Raw genomic sequence first — 21014 nt, 5'->3', positions numbered from 1 at the left:
TAAAACGAATTTCCTGCAATTCTATGTACTAATGATTTACGTTCACCACCTGGTCAATTTATTTGATGATTAAATCTATGCAAATAAATTAGATGAATGAATAGTTCACACCTCTGTTTTCTTTTATTCTGTAACAGGGTATATTGTAACCATGTGCTATTGTAACCAGCTTACGTTTAGAAGCACTCAAATCATTGAAAATAACACTCATAAAGATATGCTGCCTATACACCTTAATAGTCCTACTCATCACGTATTATTATTACAAATGGAAGATTATCACTTCGCGCAACGGCGCTCGTTTAGTCAAGTTATATCAAAGCTGTGTTCCTTTTTTTTCTCTATCTTTCTTTCCTTAATTCTGTTCATGTCATTTCCTTGAAAGGACGTGGGAAACAACGTTGATTCAACCAGTGTGTGCCGTGTGGGAAGGAGCTAACTATAAACATGTCCAGACCATTATGAGAATACAACAATAGCAACATAGTTTCCCCCATGGGGACAGAGAGGAGTGAGCGATTGTTTTTAGCGCCTGCCGGCTACAGCTTCTCTGTGTCCCTCGAGTGTTTCTCTGGATCTGAAAGAGTACATTTGTTCGATGCTGTTGGTGCTGTACCAACCAGGGCACCAACAGTAGGTGCATCTTGTTAGTCTGAACTGGCTTCCTCTCTGTCTCTCGGTATTCAGCACTGATCAAAAACAGATGGTGTGTGTTTATTTTAGCCAGTTTCTGTGTCCCAATAAGTCTGTATGTGTGTGTGTGATGATGACTAAGTATGGCCATGAGACTCCTCCAGTTGACTTTGTTCCAGCTCTCACCAGCCTCCGGTGTTTGAGCAATACTGTCTCTGTGCTGGAGTATGGAGGGTTAAGGCTGTGGGTGTTTCCCACATACGATAAGACAGCAGCGTTTTACCCCAGATACAACAGAATTATTCTCTGGTTGAATAAAGGGAAGAATCGAAGGAGTTGATGTAGAAATGAAGTCTGTGTGTAATCCAAGTGTATGTCTTTCTTCACTTTGAATATTTTCTCGAAATGTCTTCTTCAAAACTGATACTCCCACCACCACCACACACACACTCAACACAGATGTCCAGCACAGATGGTAATGGTAAGCCACCCAAACACTCCAGACCTCCAGTGTCCACACACGAGCAAAAACATCATCTGTGAATTAACCAGAGCATGTAGACCAACACTTAATGCACCCATCATGACATCTTGGTTTAAAAAAAAAAAAAAGTCATGTCATTTTGTTTAATTACAAATTATTTTTATTATGCATATTTTCTTGTGGTTGTATGGCTTCATCATACATGTGAATAAGGTGGTTATGTAGACAGAGACTCCTGGAGCAGCTCTGTACCCTAAACTGCAGCCCGCCCAGAGACAATGGCACAACGCTGACTCTCACAATGGGGACTGACACTGAAGCTAACAAAAACACATTCATACACTGGCACACTCACGCGTACTCACTGCCTCACACACACAGACAACTACTGAATCCCCCCCCCATATAGCATCAATCAGTCAAGTATGGACACGAAGGTTCTAGCAGAGATAATTTCACCTTCCCTGATAGACAACTATTATATCGTTATAACATCACGTTACTATTCCAATACCAAATAGTACAGCCTACATTCGCCTGTATTGTTTTCTGCATCTGCTCATGTTAAAAAATACTGAGATAGTCAGTTACCCCAGCTGCTGCAGGTCTCTAATGATGATGAATATGGAAATAGATACTTTACTAAAATCTGCTTTGACGTGAATATCTTAGGGTAACAATTATATAAAAAGCATATGTTACAGTGTTGTCTACCTTATACATATTCATCCCATACTCCATTAGAATAATAATAATGGCATATTCAGTGAAATTGTGATTATCTCAATCTGCAATAATTTACTCACAAATATGGAGGACATGGAAAATGGGAATAGAGCAGATAGACGGACAAGCAGAGACAGAGAGTGCATAAACATTTTCCACTGGAGGTATGAATCTTGTAAAAATGGACATAGAACAAAATTCTGAAGTAGAGAATAGAATGTACAGAGGTGATAAGGCCACGTACAGAAAGGTATTCCTGAAGAATGTCCAGAAGAGGATGCTGCCCATATACAGTGCCTTCAGAAAGTATTCCCTTGGACTTTTCCCCACATTTTGTTGCGTTACAGCCTGAATTTAAAAAAGGATTCAATTGGGAATTTGTCACTGGCTTACACACCATATGGGGATAATGTCAAACTTGTGTTTTTTTTTTTAAATTTCTCAGTTGAGTAGTGAAGTTCAAACACAGATTCAACCACAAACACCAGGGAGGTATTTTTTGAATATCCCTTTTAGTATGGTTAAGTTATTAATCACACTTTGGAAGATGTATCAATACATCCAGTCATTACAAAGATAACTCAGTTGCCGGAGAAGAAGAAAACCGCTCAGGGATTTCACCATGAGGCCAAGGGTGAGTTTGTGATTATAGAGTTTGTGATCGGAGAAAACTGAGGATGGATCAACAACATTACAGTTACTCCACAATAGTACCCAATTGACAGAGTCAAAAGAAGGAAGCCTGTACAGAATAAAAAATATTCCAAAACATGCATCCTGTTTGCCAACAAGGCACTAAAGTAATACTGCAAAACATGTGTCAAAGCAATTCATTTTATGTCCTGAATACAAAGTATTACGTTTGGGGCAAATCAAATACAACACATTGCTAAGTACCACTCTACATCTTTTCAAGCATAGTGGTGGCTGCATCATGTTATGGGTATGCTTGTAATCATTAAGGACTGGGGAGTTTTTCAGGATAAAAAAAAATGGAGCTAAGCATAGGCAAAATCCTGGTTCAGTCTGCTTTCCACCAGACATTGGGAGATTAATTCACCTTTCAGCAGGACAATAACTTAAGACACAAGGCCACATCTAAACTGGAGTTGCTAACCAAAAAGACAGCGAATGTTCCTGAGTGGCTGAGTTACAGTTTTGACTTCAATCTACTTGAAAAGATATGGCAAGACCTGAAAATGGATGTCCAGCAATGATCAACAACCAATTTGACAGAGCATGAAGACTTTTGAAAATAATAAAATGGTCAAATATTGTCCAATCCAGGTGTACAAAGCTCTTAGAGACTTACCCAGAAAGACTCACAGCTGTAGTCCCTGCCAAAGGTGTTTCTACAAAGTATTGACTCAGGGATGTGAATACTTATGTAAATTAGATATTTTCTTTTCTTTTCAAAAAATGTGCTTAACTTTCTAAAAACATGTTTTCACTTTGTCATTATGAGGAGTTGTGTGTAGATGGGTGAGAAAGAAAAAATATTGAATCATTTTTTAATTCAGGCTGTAACACAACAAAATGTGGAATAAGAGCAGGGGTATGAGTACTTTCTGGAGGTACTGTAAATCCTACTAAATTACTAGAAGGGGCGATAAAATAGCCTCTGAAATATATGTAAACAGAAAGCTATTATGTGATTCAATATCAGTACTTGTTGCATTTACAATGTGTCTAAGTCCCATTAACTGATATGTGCCAGTGTATGGCTGTGAATTCACAGAATTTTTTGAATGGAATGTTGGCATATTTGCAGCTAATTTGACAAATTTATAGAATCATTTCTCTAAACCTGGCTGGCTAGCTAGCTAACACAGTGCTGATAAATTCTTCACATTCATTGCTTTACACAATACCTTATCACAGCACTGGCAAACCATGGTTGACCATCTCCCTGACCAACATGGCTGACCTTTGGACCATCATAAGAAGGTTCATGTCCATTCTAGTATTCTAATTCTATCATCCTGCGTCTGTCTCACCTCGCTAATGAAATGTTCAGCAGTACTTCTGGAAGAGTGAGGCAGAGAATCTGGTGAAATATAATGGCTATCCAACCCATCTTCGCCCAACCTTCAAACCCCATCCACTGCATTAAAGGGCTGCTCAGAAAAGCCTTAGCTATTTGTGTACAAGGGTGGGTGGTCTCTGCGGGTAAGGAGTGGAAGGTGGTAGGTTCTCGAATGATTAATTCTCCTCTTCTTGTGTTCTCATGTTCCATTGACTCCATCACGTTTGGCATCGGACACAAGGAGTGCTCGTCAAACATTCATATAAACATTGGCGACAACAGCAATAGTAGTATAGTAACAACTACGATAAAAATAATGGATAATAACCCTAATAGAAAAACAGGAAGAAATCTCAGTGTGTTTTGTTTTTCTTTGTTTTCACAAAGCCCTTTGGATTCTGACCCCACTCTCTCCTTGGTTGTCGGGAGTCTCGTCCTGATGATGTCACAGGTCATAGTGCAATAATCCTCTTTGTTCCAAGTCTGCATACGTTGTTGTCATGTGTCCCCCTCCGATTTCCCTCACTCACCTCCATAGCCCAGGCCCCCCTCACTGCATACGGTCGGGGTGGTGGAGGGGATATTGGAGGTAGGCTGCGGGGGGGGCAGAGAGGCCAGCGAGGGGGTTGAGGGAGAGGTGGATGGGTGTGGGAGGGGTGGGGGGCAGACATGGTAGGGCCTGGTGTGGCGGGGGAGTAGCTGTAGCGGAGGTAGCTAGCGGAGGGCGAGGGGGCGTAGGGGTAGTGCTCCAGGCCAGTGGAGGGGGTGGAGGTGTAGGGGGCATAGGCTGAGCTATAGTCCAGATACGGGGAGGAGAGCAAGGCCTGAGAGGGGCTGAGGTGGGACTGGAGCAACAGGCTGGGCTGGAGGAAGGCCTGGGGGTACACATACTGCTGGGCCAATCTGAAGAGACAGAGAACATTATAGATACAATTGTACAGCATGCGGTTATACATTAGGAATGTATACACAGGCCTGAGGACATGCATACGGCTCAGCCATCGTGGAGAAAGAGGCACGTACACTAGAGTATCTATAGATGATGTACCACACCACTGTAATTACAGGGGACACACAGTACCCAGTATGCCCAGTGAATGACTGACATATGGCATGGAACACTCAGCTTTCGAATAGTGCTAGCTTTAGCATAGTATTACCCGAATACTGTATGTAAAGATTTACGTCAAGCACACACAATGTGTAGATCAGGATCCTTGTAAAATAATACCGTAGAATGTGAGATGGGCACGTGATCAAATGTCTCTGAATGTCAATCCCTTTCATCGGGGGGATTGTAACAACTGGGTTTTTATAATTGCCTATTTTAGTGGAGAGCTTTGTCTAATTACGTCCCTGGGAAGCAGAAAATAACACCTGAGGGAAAAGGACTTCACCCCAATGCTCAATAGGTAGAGAGAAGAGACCGGGGGGGACAACGACTCGGGAGAGGCGAGACTATCTCCATGTCCAGAGGATATAGAGGGTAGAATACAGGCAACAAAGAGAACGTAAAGGAGGGAAATGTAGGGGAATGAGGAGACTGCCAATAATAAAGGAGGGAGGAAGGGAGAGAGAGAGGCTCAGTTTGGATGGTATGCTGTTTTACAAGAGAGGCTCAGTTTGGATGGTATGCTGTTTTACAAGAGAGGCTCAGTTTGGATGGTATGCTGTTTTACAAGAGAGGCTCAGTTTGGATGGTATGCTGTTTTACAAGAGAGGCTCGGTTTGAGCCATTCTAAAGGCGACCGCATGCTTCCCAGCCGAGACAGTTCGGAAGGTGTTGTGCATATATTATCACCTTCGGTGAGGGTTTTTCCTGTTGTTCGGGCACACAAAACTTTTTCTAGAGGCAAGCCAAAGTCGGTAGCCGAAGTCTACACCCCTTCGTCGGTGATTGGTTAACAGTAGGGATTCTTCCATGAAGACTTTGCTGTCGTTCAACAAGACAGGCAACTCGTTCTGATGTAATTTTCTTGAGGGGGGGGTAATACTTCACCAAACATTAGATGTCAAATTGTGTGACTAAGATCTCTTCTGCAAAAAGGTCAAAATTAATGACAGATGTCTTGAGTTATCTTAGATTCATTCTGGCTATTTTGAGGAAGTGCATACTGCTCCATTGTCTCGAAGCGGACAAACAGCACTATTTCTGCTTTTTCTCATTTTTCAAGCGAATGCATTTTAAGGGAGTATGCGGGCACACTCGTTCGGTTCGCCTAGTCGACTTTGGCTAGCTGCCAGCTGAACTGAAGCGTGCTGACACCGTAACACTGCCACTTCAGCAAAGGACAACACAACTTCACACATGGACACACACACACCAGCCCTCAAATCCTGCCTGCCTTCCCAGATGTGTGTTTGCAGTGACTGAGCCCTATAATCCCCCACTCCTCCCCTCAAACCCCACCCTGTCTCTGTGTTTCAACAGGAAACACACCCCACCCGCCCGGCCTCCTCCTTCCTCTCCTCCTTCAAAAAAAGAACAGAATTTGAATAAAGTGCCAAATCTCACTTCTCTGTCAGCGCCCTGCCTGGCGTCTGCCCTGCCAGCTAGCTGGACCAGATGGTGCCTCAGCAGCTGCCTTGCCAACTCTGGGTCCTACAGGCAGCCACTGGACCACATTCTGACACCCCCCACACTTGCATTCACACACACCTCTTCACAGCCACTCCTACCATTAGTCATGAGTCCCCCCTCCTCTTAAACATTCATGTAAATACACCAAGGCTGGGGACATAAGCTCTGTTCATCTTTGTTATTTGCCCTGGACGGACGGACGGACGGACGGACGGAAGGAAGGACGGACGGACAGACAGACAGACAGACCAAGGCTGGGGATATAAGCTCAAACAGACAGACAGACAGACAGACAGACAGACAGACAGACAGACAGACAGACAGACAGACAGACAGACAGACAGACAGACAGACAGACAGACAGACAGACAGACAGACAGACAGACAGACAGACAGACCAAGGCTGGGGACATAAGCTCAGACAGACAGACAGACAGACAGACAGACCAAGGCTGGGGACATAAGCTCAGACAGACAGACAGACAGACAGACCAAGGCTGGGGACATAAGCTCAGACAGACAGACAGACAGACAGACCAAGGCTGGGGACATAAGCTCAGACAGACAGACAGACAGACCAAGGCTGGGGACATAAGCTCAGACAGACAGACAGACAGACAGACAGACAGACAGACAGACAGACCAAGGCTGGGGACATAAGCTCAGACAGACAGACAGACAGACAGACAGACAGACAGACAGACAGACAGACAGACCAAGGCTAGGGACATAAGCTCAGACAGACAGACAGACAGACCAAGGCTGGGGACATAAGCTCAGACAGACCAAGGCTAGGGACATAAGCTCAGACAGACAGACAGACAAACCAAGGCTGGGGACATAAGCTCAGACAGACCAAGGCTGGGGACATAAGCTCAGACAGACAGACAGACAGACAGACAGACCGAGGCTGGGGACATAAGCTCAGACAGACAGACAGACAGACAGACAGACAGACCAAGGCTGGGGACATAAGCTCAGACAGACAGACAGACAGACCAAGGCTGGGGACATAAGCTCAGACAGACAGACAGACCAAGGCTGGGGACATAAGCTCAGACAGACAGACAGACCAAGGCTGGGGACAGGCTGGGGACAAGCTCAGACAAACAGACAGACCAAGGCTGGGGACATAAGCTCAGACAGACAGACAGACCAAGGCTGGGGACATAAGCTCAGACAAACAGACAGACCAAGGCTGGGGACATAAGCTCAGACAGACAGACAGACCAAGGCTGGGGACATAAGCTCAGACAGACAGACAGACCAAGGCTGGGGACATAAGCTCAGACAGACAGACAGACAGACAGACAGACAGACAGACAGACAGACAGACAGACAGACAGACCAAGGCAGGGGAAATAAGCAGACAGACAGACAGACAGACAGACAGACCAAGGCTGGTGACATAAGCTCAGACAGACAGACAGACCAAGGCTGGGGACATAAGCTCAGACAGACAGACAGACCAAGGCTGGAGACATAAGCTCAGGCAGACAGACAGACCAAGGCTGGGGACATAAGCTCAGACAGACATACAGACAGACAGACCAAGGCTGGGGACATAAGCTCAGACAGACAGACAGACCAAGGCTGGGGACATAAGCTCAGACAGACATACAGACAGACAGACAGACCAAGGCTGGGGACATAAGCTCAGACAGACAGGACAGACAGACAGAAATATTTGAACCCCGGACCAGAGAGTAGAGGCGGAGCTCCCCACAGAAGGAGCCCGACTCTATTAGCTCTGAGACAATGGTGCTTACTTACTGCCAAAATGCTGAGTTTGGGTGGGTTGTTTGGGGGGGTCCATGTGTGTTTTGACAGAGTAGTCAAGACTTCATGAAGATAGATCAATCCACCCCATACCAAGTGACTTCCGCAAAAGATTAAGAAAAAAGGAAGTCCTTTTCATTGTTGTGGCAGACAGACAGCGACTTTATCATGATCAAACCCAGTAGAACAGAGGGTGCACTTGTGCTTTAATTGTCCATTGGTTCTCTGAAGGAGACATTCAATCAGCCCACCATAATTCATTCACAGGCTCATTTGGGTCAGCCTCAATTCCCTTACCACTCAATATATCATTCAATAATTGAAAGCCAGCGGCTGCAATATTAATAGCCCTGCGAGCCATGGGGGTTTGAAGGGCCTATCACAATCCCTGCTCCCACAGAACACACACCCCAATCAGACTGGCCTCACAGAATAGGAAAGGATCATTTAGCCTAATATAGTAGAGCACTCATCAGAAACCATGGACAGCTCTGGTCGTCTCCCTTCTGACCAAACAAATGCCAGCGAGATGTTTTATTTCTGGGTCAAACGAAGTTAGTTGTGAGTACACGGAGTGTACAAAACATGCACAAAAGCTCTTTCCATGACATCGACTGACCAGGTGAAAGCTATGATCCCTTATTGATGTCACCTGTTAAATCCAATTCAATCAGTGTAGACGAAGGGGAGGAGGCAAGTTAAAGAGGGATTTTTAAGCAAGACAAAAGATGTAAGTGCCTTTGAAAGGGGTATGGTAGTAGGTGCCAGGCGCACCGGTTTGTGCCAAGAACTGCAACGCTGCTGAGTTTTTCACACTCAACAGTTTTCCATGTGTATGAAGAATGGTCGACCACTCAAAGGACACCAGCCAACTTGACAGAAGTGTAAGGAAGCATTGGAGTCAACATGGGCCAACATCCCTGTGGAACGCTTTCGACACCTTGTAGAGTCCATGCCCCGATGAATTCAGGCTGTTCTGAGGGCAAAAGGGTGTGCAACAAAACATTAGTAAAGTGCTCCTAATGTTTTTTCCACTCATTGTAGATCACAGTAATAACTTTGGTACCGAATATTCAGAACTAGCCTGCCACTTACCAGTATGAGTGAGTTGACTGAAACTGTTTTAAGTGTCAACAGTGCTCTTTCCCACAGACACACAAACAAGCACACGCACATCCCATGCCACTGAGACTGTTCACCCATCTATCACACCCTGACTCACAGGCCAACCCCTCACTTCTCTACTCAGCCTGGAAGTGTGTGTGTAAGGAGGTGTTGTAATGGTTTGACTAGTAGCTCATCGACCTGTGTAGGTCAACCATGGCTGAGAGAGAGTGAGATGAAGGAAAGATAGAGGGGGGAGAGAGAGAGAGAAATAAGTGAGGAGAAAGAGAGCGAGAGAGATGAAGGACAGATACAGAGTGGGGAGGAAAGAGAGAGAGAGAGAAAGAAGGACAGATACAGAGTGGGGAGGAAAGAGAGAGAGAGAGAGAAGGAAAGATACAGAGGGGGGAAAGGAGAGAGAGAGAAGGAAAGAGAGAGAGAGAGCAGGAAAGATACAGAGAAGGGGAGGAAAGGAGAGTGGGGAGAGAGAAGGAAAGATACAGAGGGGGAGGGGAGAGAGAGAGAAGGAAAGATAGAGGGGGGAGGAAAGAGAGAGAGAGAAGGAAAGAGAGAGAGAGAAGTAGAGATGCAGGAAAGATAGAGGGAGAGCGAGATGAAGGAGAGATACAGAGGGTTAAGGAAAGAGAGAGAGGAGATACAGAGGGGGAGGAAAGAGAAGGAAAGAGAGAGAGAGAGAGAAGGAAAGATACAGAGGGGGAGGAAAGAAAGAGAGAGAAGGAAAGATAGAGGGTTGGGAAAAGAGAGAGAGAGAGAGAAGGAAAGATACAGAGGGGGAGGAAAGAGAGAGAGAGAGCAAGAGAGATGCAGGAAAGATAGAGGGAGAGCGAGATGAAGGAAAGAAAGATAGAGGGGGAGGGAGAGCCATAAGCAGGCTAAGAATATCCCCATGTCCAAATGTATCCATGTTAGGAAACAGCAGCAGGCCCGCCAGTTAAGTGAAGCAAGTCAGTGTCTGGATATTCTCACTGAGTTGTGTTCTCTTGTAACTGATGGTAGCACAGCTGGCTGAGGGGTCATTCTCAGACTCTATGAGACCACTGGGACTGTCAGTTACAACATGTGCCGAACACACAACTAGACAGACAGATTGGCAAGAGGAAAAGATGAAAGGAAGAGATCAGGGGAAGAGGCCGAAAGAGACGGGGAGAGTGGTTCCTTCTTACCCATACTGCCTCTGGATCAGGGCGGGATGGACCTGCTGCACACCGATGGAGAAACCTGTGTGGCAGAGAGAACCCAGCAGGGTCAGAGACCATCAGATACTATATAAAAACAGCAGTGAGGGACATCATCTGAGAGGACAAGACGGAAATCAGACCAAGACAGACAGACATACAGAGCTTGCATAAGGGACAGGGTGCCTGGAGGAAGAGATCCTACCACTCATTTACTTTTCATCTCTCTGTCCCTCCGTCTTTCTCTCCCTTGGTGAGCTGAACAGACTCTGGCACTGTTTAAATAAGCGAAACCGAGAATCTACGGGGACACTGACGAGAAACCACACACACACACAGCTCTGACCTCGTTGACTCCTGAGTTCACCATGAATGTGAAGATAGGAGACTCATCTCTCCTTCCTTCCTTCCTTGTATTGCACTCTCCCTCCCTCTCAATATCTCACTACCTTCAAACTCCTTTTTGTCTCTCACAAACTCTTCATGTGCCTTTAACCCCCCCCATGGTAATGTTTTGTTTATCATGACTCCCTGGGTGAGTTGAGTCACACAGGACAAGGAAGAGTCAGATCTGCTGTTATTTCTCCCCCCTCTCATGATCACCCCCACCACCACACACACCCACACACAGACTCTCTCATCTCACACAAAATACCAAAATACCATGCTCTGACATCTCATCAACTGCATGTTTGGAGTGTAACATAGCAACAACACCCCAACAGAGGTACAGTATACTGCTGTGCGTCATTCACACATATGCTACATCTAAAAATGACATCCTGTCATCTATATAGTGGTGTACTAGATTTCATCCCTGTATTTTCTCCACAGGCTGAGAGGAGAGTGAGTGTGTGGAGTCAATGGGAAAAAGAGGCTGGTGGTTAACAGGCTGGTGATTAACAGGCTGGTGGTTGGTAGGCTGGTGGTTAACAGCCTGGTGGTTAACAGACTGGTGGTTAACAGGCTGGTGGTTAACAGGCTGGTGGTTAACAGGCTGGTGGTTAACAGGCTGGTGGTTAACAGGCTGGTGGTTAACAGGCTGGTGGTTAACAGGCTGGTGGTTAACAGGCTGGTGGTTAACAGGCTGGTGGTTAACAAGCTGGTGGTTAACAGGCTGGTGGTTAACAAGCTGGTGGTTAACAAGCTGGTGGTTAACAGCCTGGTGATCAACAGGCTGGTGGTTAACAAGCTGGTGGTTAACAAGCTGGTGGTTAACAAGCTGGTGGTTAACAGGCTGGTGGTTAACAAGCTGGTGGTTAACAAGCTGGTGGTTAACAAGCTGGTAGGTAACAGGTTGGTGGTTAACAGGCTGGTGGTTAACAGGCTGGTAGGTAACAGGCTGGTAGGTAACAGGCTGGTAGGTAACAGGCTGGTAGGTAACAGGCTGGTGATCAACAGGCTGGTGGTTAACTTCTCTAGGGTAGGTGGCAGCATTCGGAATTTTGGATGAAAAGCGTGCCCAAATTAAACTGCCTGCTACTCAGGCCCTGAAGCTAGGATATGCATATACATTTGGATAGAAAACACTAAAGTTTCCAAAACTGTTAAAATAAGGTCTGTGAGTATAACAGAAATTATATGGCAGGCGAAAACCAACCAACCAGGAAGTACTATTATTTTGAAAGGCTGTTTTTCCATTGAAAGCCTATCCACCATACAAAGACTTAGGACCCAGTTCACGATATCTATGGCTTCCTCTACATGTGCCCAGTCTTTAGGCATTGTTTCAGGCTTTTACTCTGAAAAATGAGGGAGATCCAGCACTTTCAATGAGTGGACAGTGGAAATTTCCAGCCATGAGTCCTGCGGCGTGATCGGGAACGCGCCTTTCTTGTTTCTCCTTTTCTATTGACGAAGCTTTTGTCCGGTTGAAATATTATTGATTATTTATGACAAAAACAACCTGAGGCTTGATTTTAAACATCGTTTGACATGTTTCTACTAACCTTTATTGTACTTTTTTGACTTTTCGTCTTGATGTTGAGAGCGCGCATTGTGCCTTTGGATTTCTGAACTAACGCACCAACGAAACAAGGTTTTTGGACATAAAGAGGGACATTATCGAACAAAAAGAACATTTATTGTCTAAACATGGAGACCTGGGAGTGCCACCAGATGAAGATCAAAGGTAAGTGATTAATTTTAACGCTATTTCTGACTTTTGTGACACCTCTCTTGGTTGGAAAATGGTTGTATGGTTTTTGTGGCTTTTTGAAATCTGACACAGCGGTTGCATTAACCTTTCTAGGGTAGGCATTCCGCTAGCGGAACCACAGGACAACATTCCGCTGAAAAGGAAGCGCGCGAAATTCAATAATATTTTTTAGAAATATGTAACTTTCACACATTAACTTCCTATGGTATAGGGGACGCATGCGTCCCACTTGGGGAAAAAAACAGGAAAAATGCAGCGCGGCAAATTCAAATAATGATATAAAATCAAACATTCATTAAATCACACATGTAAGATAGATACTCAATTAAAGCTACACTCCAGCCAACATGTCAGATTTAAAAAAACTTTTCGGCAAAAGCATAAGAAGCTATTATCTGATGATAGCACAATGTCAACAAAGAGGGTAGCATATTTCAACCCTGCAGGCGCTACACAAAACAATGAAATAAAATATAAAACATGCATTACCTTTGACAAGCCTCTTTTGTTGGCACTCCAATATGTCCCATAAACGTCACAATTGGTCCTTTTGTTCGATTAATTCCGTCCATATATATCCAAATGTACATTTATTTGACGCGTTTGATCCAGAAAAAAACAGCTGCCAAAAAACGCAACGTCACTACAAAACATTTCAAAAGTTGCCTATAAACTTTGCCAAAATATTTCAAACTACTTTTGTAATACAACTTCAGGTATTTTAAAAAGTTAATAATCGATCAAATTGTCGACGGGGCTATCTGTGTTCAATACAGCAAGTAAACAAACCATGCTCCTTTTTACGTCTTGCGTAACTCTCAATAGTGTAACGTTGGTCCAGGATGTGCTTCTTCTTCATTGCACAAATGAATAACCTCAACCAAATTACAAAGACTGGTGACATCCAGTGGAAGTGGTAGGAACTGAAAACAGGTTCCAATGAAATGTCCCTTGGCAAAGACAAGTCAGGGAACAGTCAGAGGCAAAACATAATAATTTTTGAACAGTTAGTCCTCTGGGTTTTGCCTGCTACATAAGTTCTGTTATACTCAGACATGATTCAAACAGTTTTAGAAACTTCAGAGTTTTTTCTATCCACATCTACTAATAATATGCATATCTTATATTCCTGGCATGAGTAGCAGGAAGTTGAAATTGGGCATGCTATTTATCCAAAAGTGAAAATGCTGCCCCCTATACCTTAAGAGGTTATTAACATGTCCAATACAGCAAATGAAATATAAACAGGCTGGTGCTTAACAGGCTGGTGGTTAACAGGCTGTGGGCTGCGTGGTTAACAGGCTGGTGGCTAACTGGTGGTTAACAGGTTGGTGGAAAACAGGTTGGTGGAAAACAGGTTGGTGGAAAACAGGTTGGTGGAAAACAGGTTGGTGGTAGACTGGTGGTTAACAGGTTGGTGGTAGACTGGTGGTTAACAGGCTGGTGGTAGACTGGTGGTTAACAGGCTGGTGGTAGGCTGGTGGTTAACAGGCTGGTGGTAGGCTGGTGGTTAACAGGCTGGTGGTAGGCTGGTGGTTAACAGGCTGGTGGTAGGCTGGTGGTTAACAGGCTGGTGGTAGGCTGGTGGTTAACAGGCTGGTGGTAGGCTGGTGGATAACAGGCTGGTGGTAGGCTGGTGGTAGGCTGGTGGTTAACAGGCTGGTGGTAGGCTAGTAACACTGTACGGGCCTTAACACTGTACGGGCCTGACTACACGGCCCCCTCAGGGAGAAGCTGTGTGTGTCACCAAGTGTGTTGTCTGTGTACCATATAATCTAGAGGAATGTAGCTATAATAGTAGCCAACAGAGTGTGTCATCTGCTGCGCTCACCTGTATGTCTGTGTATGAGAGAAAGAGTGTGTGTGTGTGTGTGTGTGTGTGTAACACCTGTCTGTGGGCTGCGTGGCTTGGCTCCCAGGTAGGCCAGGTTGATGTTAGCCTTCCTACCGTCGATGATGGGGTTGGGGTCTTTACATGCCCGCTCTGCTGCCCCTCTGTCCATCATAGTCACCTGACAGGAAGAGGAAAGAACACACAGGTTTGGGTGTCAGGAAGTGATCAATCCGGTAACTTGTATCTCACCAATAAATCCCTGTAATCCCAGTAAAGCGTATCAGTGTTCATACTGTACTCTTTGAGCTCTAGTAGATAGTAAGATCCTGTGTGGTTATAACATAGTGTGTGATGGTAAAGTATGAAACAGAGGATTTCAGGGCTGAGCCGTCTGCTGCTGTGGGGGAGTAAGTCTCTCAGGTTAGGGGGCACCGGCATCCTGACCTATCACAGGGAATGGTGGGCGTCTTTGTGTGCAGGGAGGGGGGAAGGGTATCTTTCAATTCTATCATTATTTTACTAACAAGGGGATGCTAAATAAGAGCAATCAGTAACATGGTACATTGAAACACACATTCATTGTCTCTCTCTCTCTCTCTCTCTCTCTCTCACACACACACACACACACAGCTGTGACTGCATCTGTTACAGTATAGATTAAGGCATTACAGTAAGAGTAGTCCCAAACTCTGCTAATAAATGAGGCGAAGTGAACCGAAACATGAAATTAGTAACAGTACAGGGCACTAATGGGACTGCGTTCTTTTTCTGCTTTTATTTCAAAGCGTCATACTCTGGAGTCCTATGCGAACATTGTCTGTGCTCTGGACGGGTTGATTGCTGTGTTTCTGAAGGCTGCCGGGGGAATTAGACTGCTATGGTAAGTCAGGGTTGAAAACGGGAAGACTGTCCGGCCTGGGCCAGAGACAGAACGCGCACTGGTTGGCTTGCTAAACTCATCAACATGAGTATGAACAGGCATGTAGGGAAAATATGCATTGCTTTAACTCAGCTCCCCTCATCTCTCTCTTGTCTTTTTATCCATCTCTCTCGCTGACACTCTTCCCCCCCCTTTTCTCATAACCACACACAGCTTGACAAAGGGGGGTGGTGTCTGTCTGTGTGGAAGGAAGTCAAAAAGAAACTGCAGCCTTATCTCAGAGCGCCAACACGTCACACCTCTGTGACCAGGGGATTACCTTCTGCTAACACACAACACACAGCCTACCCCAGAGAGGGAGGGAGGGAGGGAGGGAGGGAAAGAGAGCATTGAGCTATAAATGGGGAGGGGGAGAGAGAGAAAGGGAGTAGGAGGGGAACAAAGGGAGAGAGACTGCACGAAAAACAGTACAAACAGAAGCTCCTCAGGGACAATCCAGAGACCCTATTTGTGGACGATTACAAGACTGGGAACATAAGCACACTACCCCTCTATCAGAGGCAGAGGGTGGAAAATCTGAATAGTGAAAAAGGAGGACCCTGAAACTGAGACAGCCTGGAACAGTGGCCATGCAGGGCAACATCAAACACTTCCGACAGGACTTTCACAGAATCAAAGAGAGAGCACAGCAGGAGAAGCTCTGTTGGTGACGACTCCTCCACCCAAAGTGAGTAGGTCCACACGCCCCACAGACGAGCAACCCCATGAGTAGGCTTTTGGCCTAAAGAGAAGGAACCCAGACCTCACCAAAGAAATCAGAAATACAGACATTGTCACACTGCAAAAAATATGGTATAGAGGAGACGGACCCACTGGTTGCCCTATAGGTTACAGAGAGCTGGTATTCACATCCACCAAACTACCAGGTGTGAAACAGGGAATAGACACAGAACAGTATATTTGACCTACAGTATTAGCTAACATATCAAATTCTAAAAAGTCCAGTGAAAAAACCTAAGAAAACTAACAATGAGAAATGATTTGATGAAGAATGCAAATCCAGAATTAAGATACCTATCCAACCAAAAACTAACAGACCCAGAAAACCAGAATCTACATTTTCACTAAGACAGAACAAAAATACGCTAAGAAAAAAGAAGGAACAGCATGTCAGAAAACAGCTCAATGTGAATGTATAGAACCAAATCACTTCTGGGGAAATTGGAACACATTAAACAAACAACACAAATAGCTACAGAATATAAAGCAGGCAGGCAATGAGGCATTCAGTTAGTGTACGTACGATTGAACGTTAGGAATGGGCAAAACTAGTGACCAATGCATCTTTGAGCGTGACATGATCGTCAGTGCCAGGTGCGCCAGATCCAGTATCTCAGAAACAGCTGTCTACCTGGGCTTTTCACGCACGACGGTGTCTAGGGTTTACCGAGAATGGAACGACAAACAAAAAACATCCCGTCAGCGGCAGTCCTGTGGGTGAAAACAGCACGTTGATAGAGGTCGAAGGAGAATGGTAAGATTCTTGCAAGCTAAAAGGCGGGCCACATACAGAAAAATAACGGCGCAGTACAACTGTGGTGTGCAGAACGGCATCTCGGAGAACACAACGCGTGGATCCTTGTCAAGGATGGGCTATTGCAGCAAGCGACCACACCGGGTTCCACTACTATCAGCTAAAAACAAGAAGGGGCTCTGGTGGGCACACAATCACCAACACTGGACCATTGAGAAGTAGAAAAACGAATCCCAGTTCCTGTTGCGTCATGCTGACGGCTGAGTCAGGATTTGGCATAAGCAGCAGGAGTCCATGGACCTTTCCTGCCTGGTGTCAATGGTGCATGCTTGTGGCAGTGGTGACTGGTGTGGGGAATGTTTTCCTGGCACAAGTGATGCCCCATGATACCAATTGAGCAAGATTGAACACCAAGCCCCAAATAATTCTGTCTGTTAAGGGTCCAACCCGGTACTAGATGGGTTTACCTAATAAACTGGCCAGAGTCTTATATCAATGAATTGGTGAGGGCACTAGAACAGTCTGCAGCACCCGGCCACACCCTACTAGACTCTGAAGTCAAATGTCTACTGTTTGCTGATGATCTGGTGGTTCTGTCCCAAACCAAGGAGGGCCTACAACAGCACCGATATCTTCTGCACAGATTGGTTGACTTGGGCCATGACGGTAAATCAGTAAGACAAAAATGATGGCATTCCAAAAAAAGGTCCAGTTGCCAGCACAACAAATACAAATTCTATCTAGACACCGTTGCCCCAGAGCACACAAAGAATTATACCTACCTCGGCCTAAATCACAAGGCTGTGAACGATCTAAGAGACAAGGCAAGAAGGGCTTTCTATGCCATCAAAAGGAACATAAAACTCGACATCCCAAGCATTAGGATCTGTTTAAAAATACTTGAAATCAGTTATAGAACCCATTGCTCTCCATTGTTGTGAGGTTTGGGGTCCGTTACAGAATAACGCCTCACCAAAGCGGAGCATCAGGGAGTTTTTTTGTGAGTCTAGGTGACGTCGGGTCTGGGTGCCGCAACCGGGGATGCCTCAGCTGGCTCGCCAGGCTTCCATGCCTGAGCAGGTTCGTCAAGTAACAAGACCCGGTTGTCCAGTCAAGCATCCGTTGCCGAATCTACCGAGGAAGCCTCAGCTAGCTTGTCAGGCTCCCATGCCTCAGCTGGCTCATCAGGTTCGCAAGACTTGGTTGGCTCGGCAGGCTGCAATGCCTCGGCTGCTTCGTCAGGCTCCAATGGCCCGGTCGGCTCGTCAGGCTCCCGCGCCTCAGCCGGCTCCCGCGTCTCAGCAGAAGAGACTGGTCCTTGGGACCGTCCCTCTGGTCGGCGTCCTGCGGTTGGAGCCACGTGTTAGGGAGGGGGTACTGTCCCGTATATTCCCTCTCCGGCGCTTAAGGTCACCAGGCTGCTCATTATTACGCACACCTGTCACCATCATTAAGCGCATCACCAGACTCACCTGGATTCAATCACCGGCCTGATTACCTCCCTATACATGTCACTCCCTTTGGTTCTTTCACTAGGAGTTATTGTTTCTATTCCGTTGTTTCATGTCTGCATGCTACTCCTGTTTCTTGTTTTGTCCATGTTTGTTTATTTATTAAATGATTCACTCCCTGAACTTGCTTTCCGACTCCCAGCGTATACATTACACTGGGGCTCTATTCATAAACTCAAACAGATTCCACAGAAGCCAAGGACAGCAACACAATTCGACCCAACCAAATTATGAGAAAACAAAAAGATTACTATTTGACACACTGGAAAGAATCAACTAAAAAAAACATACCAAACTGGATGCTATCTGACCCTAAACAGAGAATACACAGTAGCAGAAAACCTGACCACTGTGACTGACCCAAAATGTAAAAAAGCATAGTGAGTATAACCTTGCTATTGAGAGAGGCTGCCATAGCCTTTCTTCTCTCGAGAGCCAGGTCTGCCTATGTGCCCACTGCCACAAAATGAGGTGAGGTGGAAACTGAGCTGCACTTCCTTAACTCCTACCAAAGGTAGGCCCATATTAGAGACACATATTCCCCACAGATCACACAGACCCACAAAGAATTTGAAAACAAATCAAACATTGATAAACTCCCTTATCTGTTAGGTGAAATACCGCAATTGCAATGTGCAATCATAGCAGCAACATGTGACCCGTTGCGATGAAAACAGGGTAATCAGTGGAACACAAACAACATTGTAAATACAACCAATATTTTTCTGTTTACTTATCTTCCCCTACTATTCGTACTACAACTATCTTTTACACACGGTTAAAAACACTGTTCTGAACTGTGTAAATAAACTTGCGTGCAAATTAGTGTGATATATTTCAGAGCAAATAAAACCATCACGTTCACATTATACACATATATTTGATGTTGTTCATCATTGTGTGTGTGTGTGTATTTGTCTGTGTATGAGAGGAAGTGTGTGTGTGTGTGTGATTGGAGAGGGAGCGGGTTGTTATTCAGGACTCTGAGATAATTGATGTTACACTTTGTAAGAGATAATCTACTCATGATAAAACATGTGACTGCAACGCCACAAACACTGCACATCCTTGTTGGCCGAAACAAAGTGTGCAACACCAAGTTAAGAACCAGTGCTCTTTGCTTTGCAGATTACACAAGCACCTTCAGCCCAATACATAAGGGAATGTCAGCAGCACATGTACAGATCCATACAGAAAATGTAAAGGAAACGTAATGGTTTTACAGTTGGGTGTGGGAAACGTGCAGTGGGCCCAACCTACCCAGTAAAACACAACTGAAACTTTAGCCTCACTTTCAATATGTTCTCAATTCAAGGTGGTTGGGTAAGCATTACAATGGCCTAATTCGAGGTGGGAACAGGGGAACAGTTTGTGAAAGTATCCTGTGATAGAAAATCTAATCTGGGTCCTTCTTATCTGTCACAAGGCACTTTCATCATTGGTTACAATGTAGTAACTTTGTTATAAGCCTTTTGTAATATAAAGTGTAATCAAAATAAATATCAGTGAAGCTACATGATACCACTGAGTTTGACACCAAGGGGAACAAAATATTGTGCGCTCAATAACTGACACTTTAGAACGCGCTCTGTAGCGCACTACTCACACAATTTCTCACACGTTACAGTAGTCCACTTCCTGTAGCCTACAATACGTTTCATTTACAGTCAAATGAAATGGTTTCTAAACAAAGAACACGGGCAGAAAATAACAGCAGACAGTCAGCCTGACATGCGTCGTGTCCCGCCAAAGGAAGGTTATGGAGGATTTGGAAGGGGGTATTGCACAGCGTGTTAGATGAAGTAGGATTCACTTACAAAGCCGTATCCTCGGGATTTCCCGGTTTGTCTGTCCGTTATCACAACGGCCTCGTCAATATCCCCGAACGTCTCGAAGTATTTTCGAAGGGATGCATTGTTGGTATGATAAGGTAAACCACCGACAAAAATCTTAGTGAAAGTAGTGTCATTCTGAATAGTGGGATGCATTGTCTCCAGACCTCCGTTAACAAATTGATGGAAAAGCATTTGTCCGGCTGCGTCCGAATGGAAAAACTAAACCGTCTATGGGGGAAAAAAACACACAATATAAACAGTCACAGGCGGTATATCAAAGTTCTAAACAACACAACTGGTGCTGGAGAGATGGAAGATTTAAATGCGCAATGGTTTGGTTTTTAAACGCGCAATCAGGCTTGATTCGTCCGGGCTGTATCGATGCAAAAAATACTTATTTATTCCATGCTTTGAGTTATATCGAAGCAGGGCGACCAACGTACGGGCTACACTCCAGGTCCTTCTTGACAGGTGTCTTGAATACTCCTTCGAAATATCTTACAGGAGGGAGGGAGGGGGGGATATATATATTTATATTAGGGAGTTTCAGACACGCCCACTCCCATTTTTGGCCAATACATAAGCGAAGCAACGCCCCCTGTGAACTTTATATGTGACGTCTTTCCGCAGCTCACGCCCTCCCAGCTGCACCCTTACGTTCTCCTAACACCTGTCTTTGTCTTTTGAAGACACAAAGAACACCGTTTTATGCTGCAACGAGTCTACATGAACA

General features: G+C 45.1%; 1 protein-coding gene across 1 annotated transcript; it reads right to left on the bottom strand.

Moving 5' to 3' along the window:
- Window positions 1–3311: 3311 nt before the first annotated feature.
- Window positions 3312–20777, bottom strand: LOC112215785 (RNA-binding protein 38). Its single transcript, XM_024375183.2, has 4 exons — window positions 20264–20777; window positions 14576–14699; window positions 10518–10572; window positions 3312–4772 (listed from the first exon to the last, which is right to left on the bottom strand). The coding sequence occupies exons 1-4, from the start codon at window positions 20471–20473 to the stop codon at window positions 4322–4324; spliced, it is 840 nt and encodes a 279-aa protein (XP_024230951.2). The 5' UTR covers window positions 20474–20777; the 3' UTR covers window positions 3312–4321.
- Window positions 20778–21014: the final 237 nt, after the last annotated feature.

This window comes from Oncorhynchus tshawytscha, linkage group LG16, assembly GCF_018296145.1.
Source record: "Oncorhynchus tshawytscha isolate Ot180627B linkage group LG16, Otsh_v2.0, whole genome shotgun sequence".
Classification (NCBI taxonomy): domain Eukaryota; kingdom Metazoa; phylum Chordata; class Actinopteri; order Salmoniformes; family Salmonidae; genus Oncorhynchus; species Oncorhynchus tshawytscha.
The sequence above is the reverse complement of the archived record's forward strand: the minus strand, read 5'-3'. Positions and strand labels throughout refer to the sequence as shown.

What these genes read in the sequence shown, in the direction of transcription:
- LOC112215785 (XM_024375183.2), bottom strand. Translation starts at nt 20,473, where the DNA reads ATGCTTTTCCATCAATTTGTTAACGGAGGTCTGGAGACAATGCATCCC. An exon ending in AATCCCGAGGATACGGCTTT is followed by an intron (nt 14,700 to 20,263) that starts GTAAGTGAATCC and finishes TCTTCCTGTCAG; the next exon opens with GTGACTATGATGGACAGAGG. An exon ending in GCCACGCAGCCCACAGACAG is followed by an intron (nt 10,573 to 14,575) that starts GTGTTACACACA and finishes TCTGCCACACAG; the next exon opens with GTTTCTCCATCGGTGTGCAG.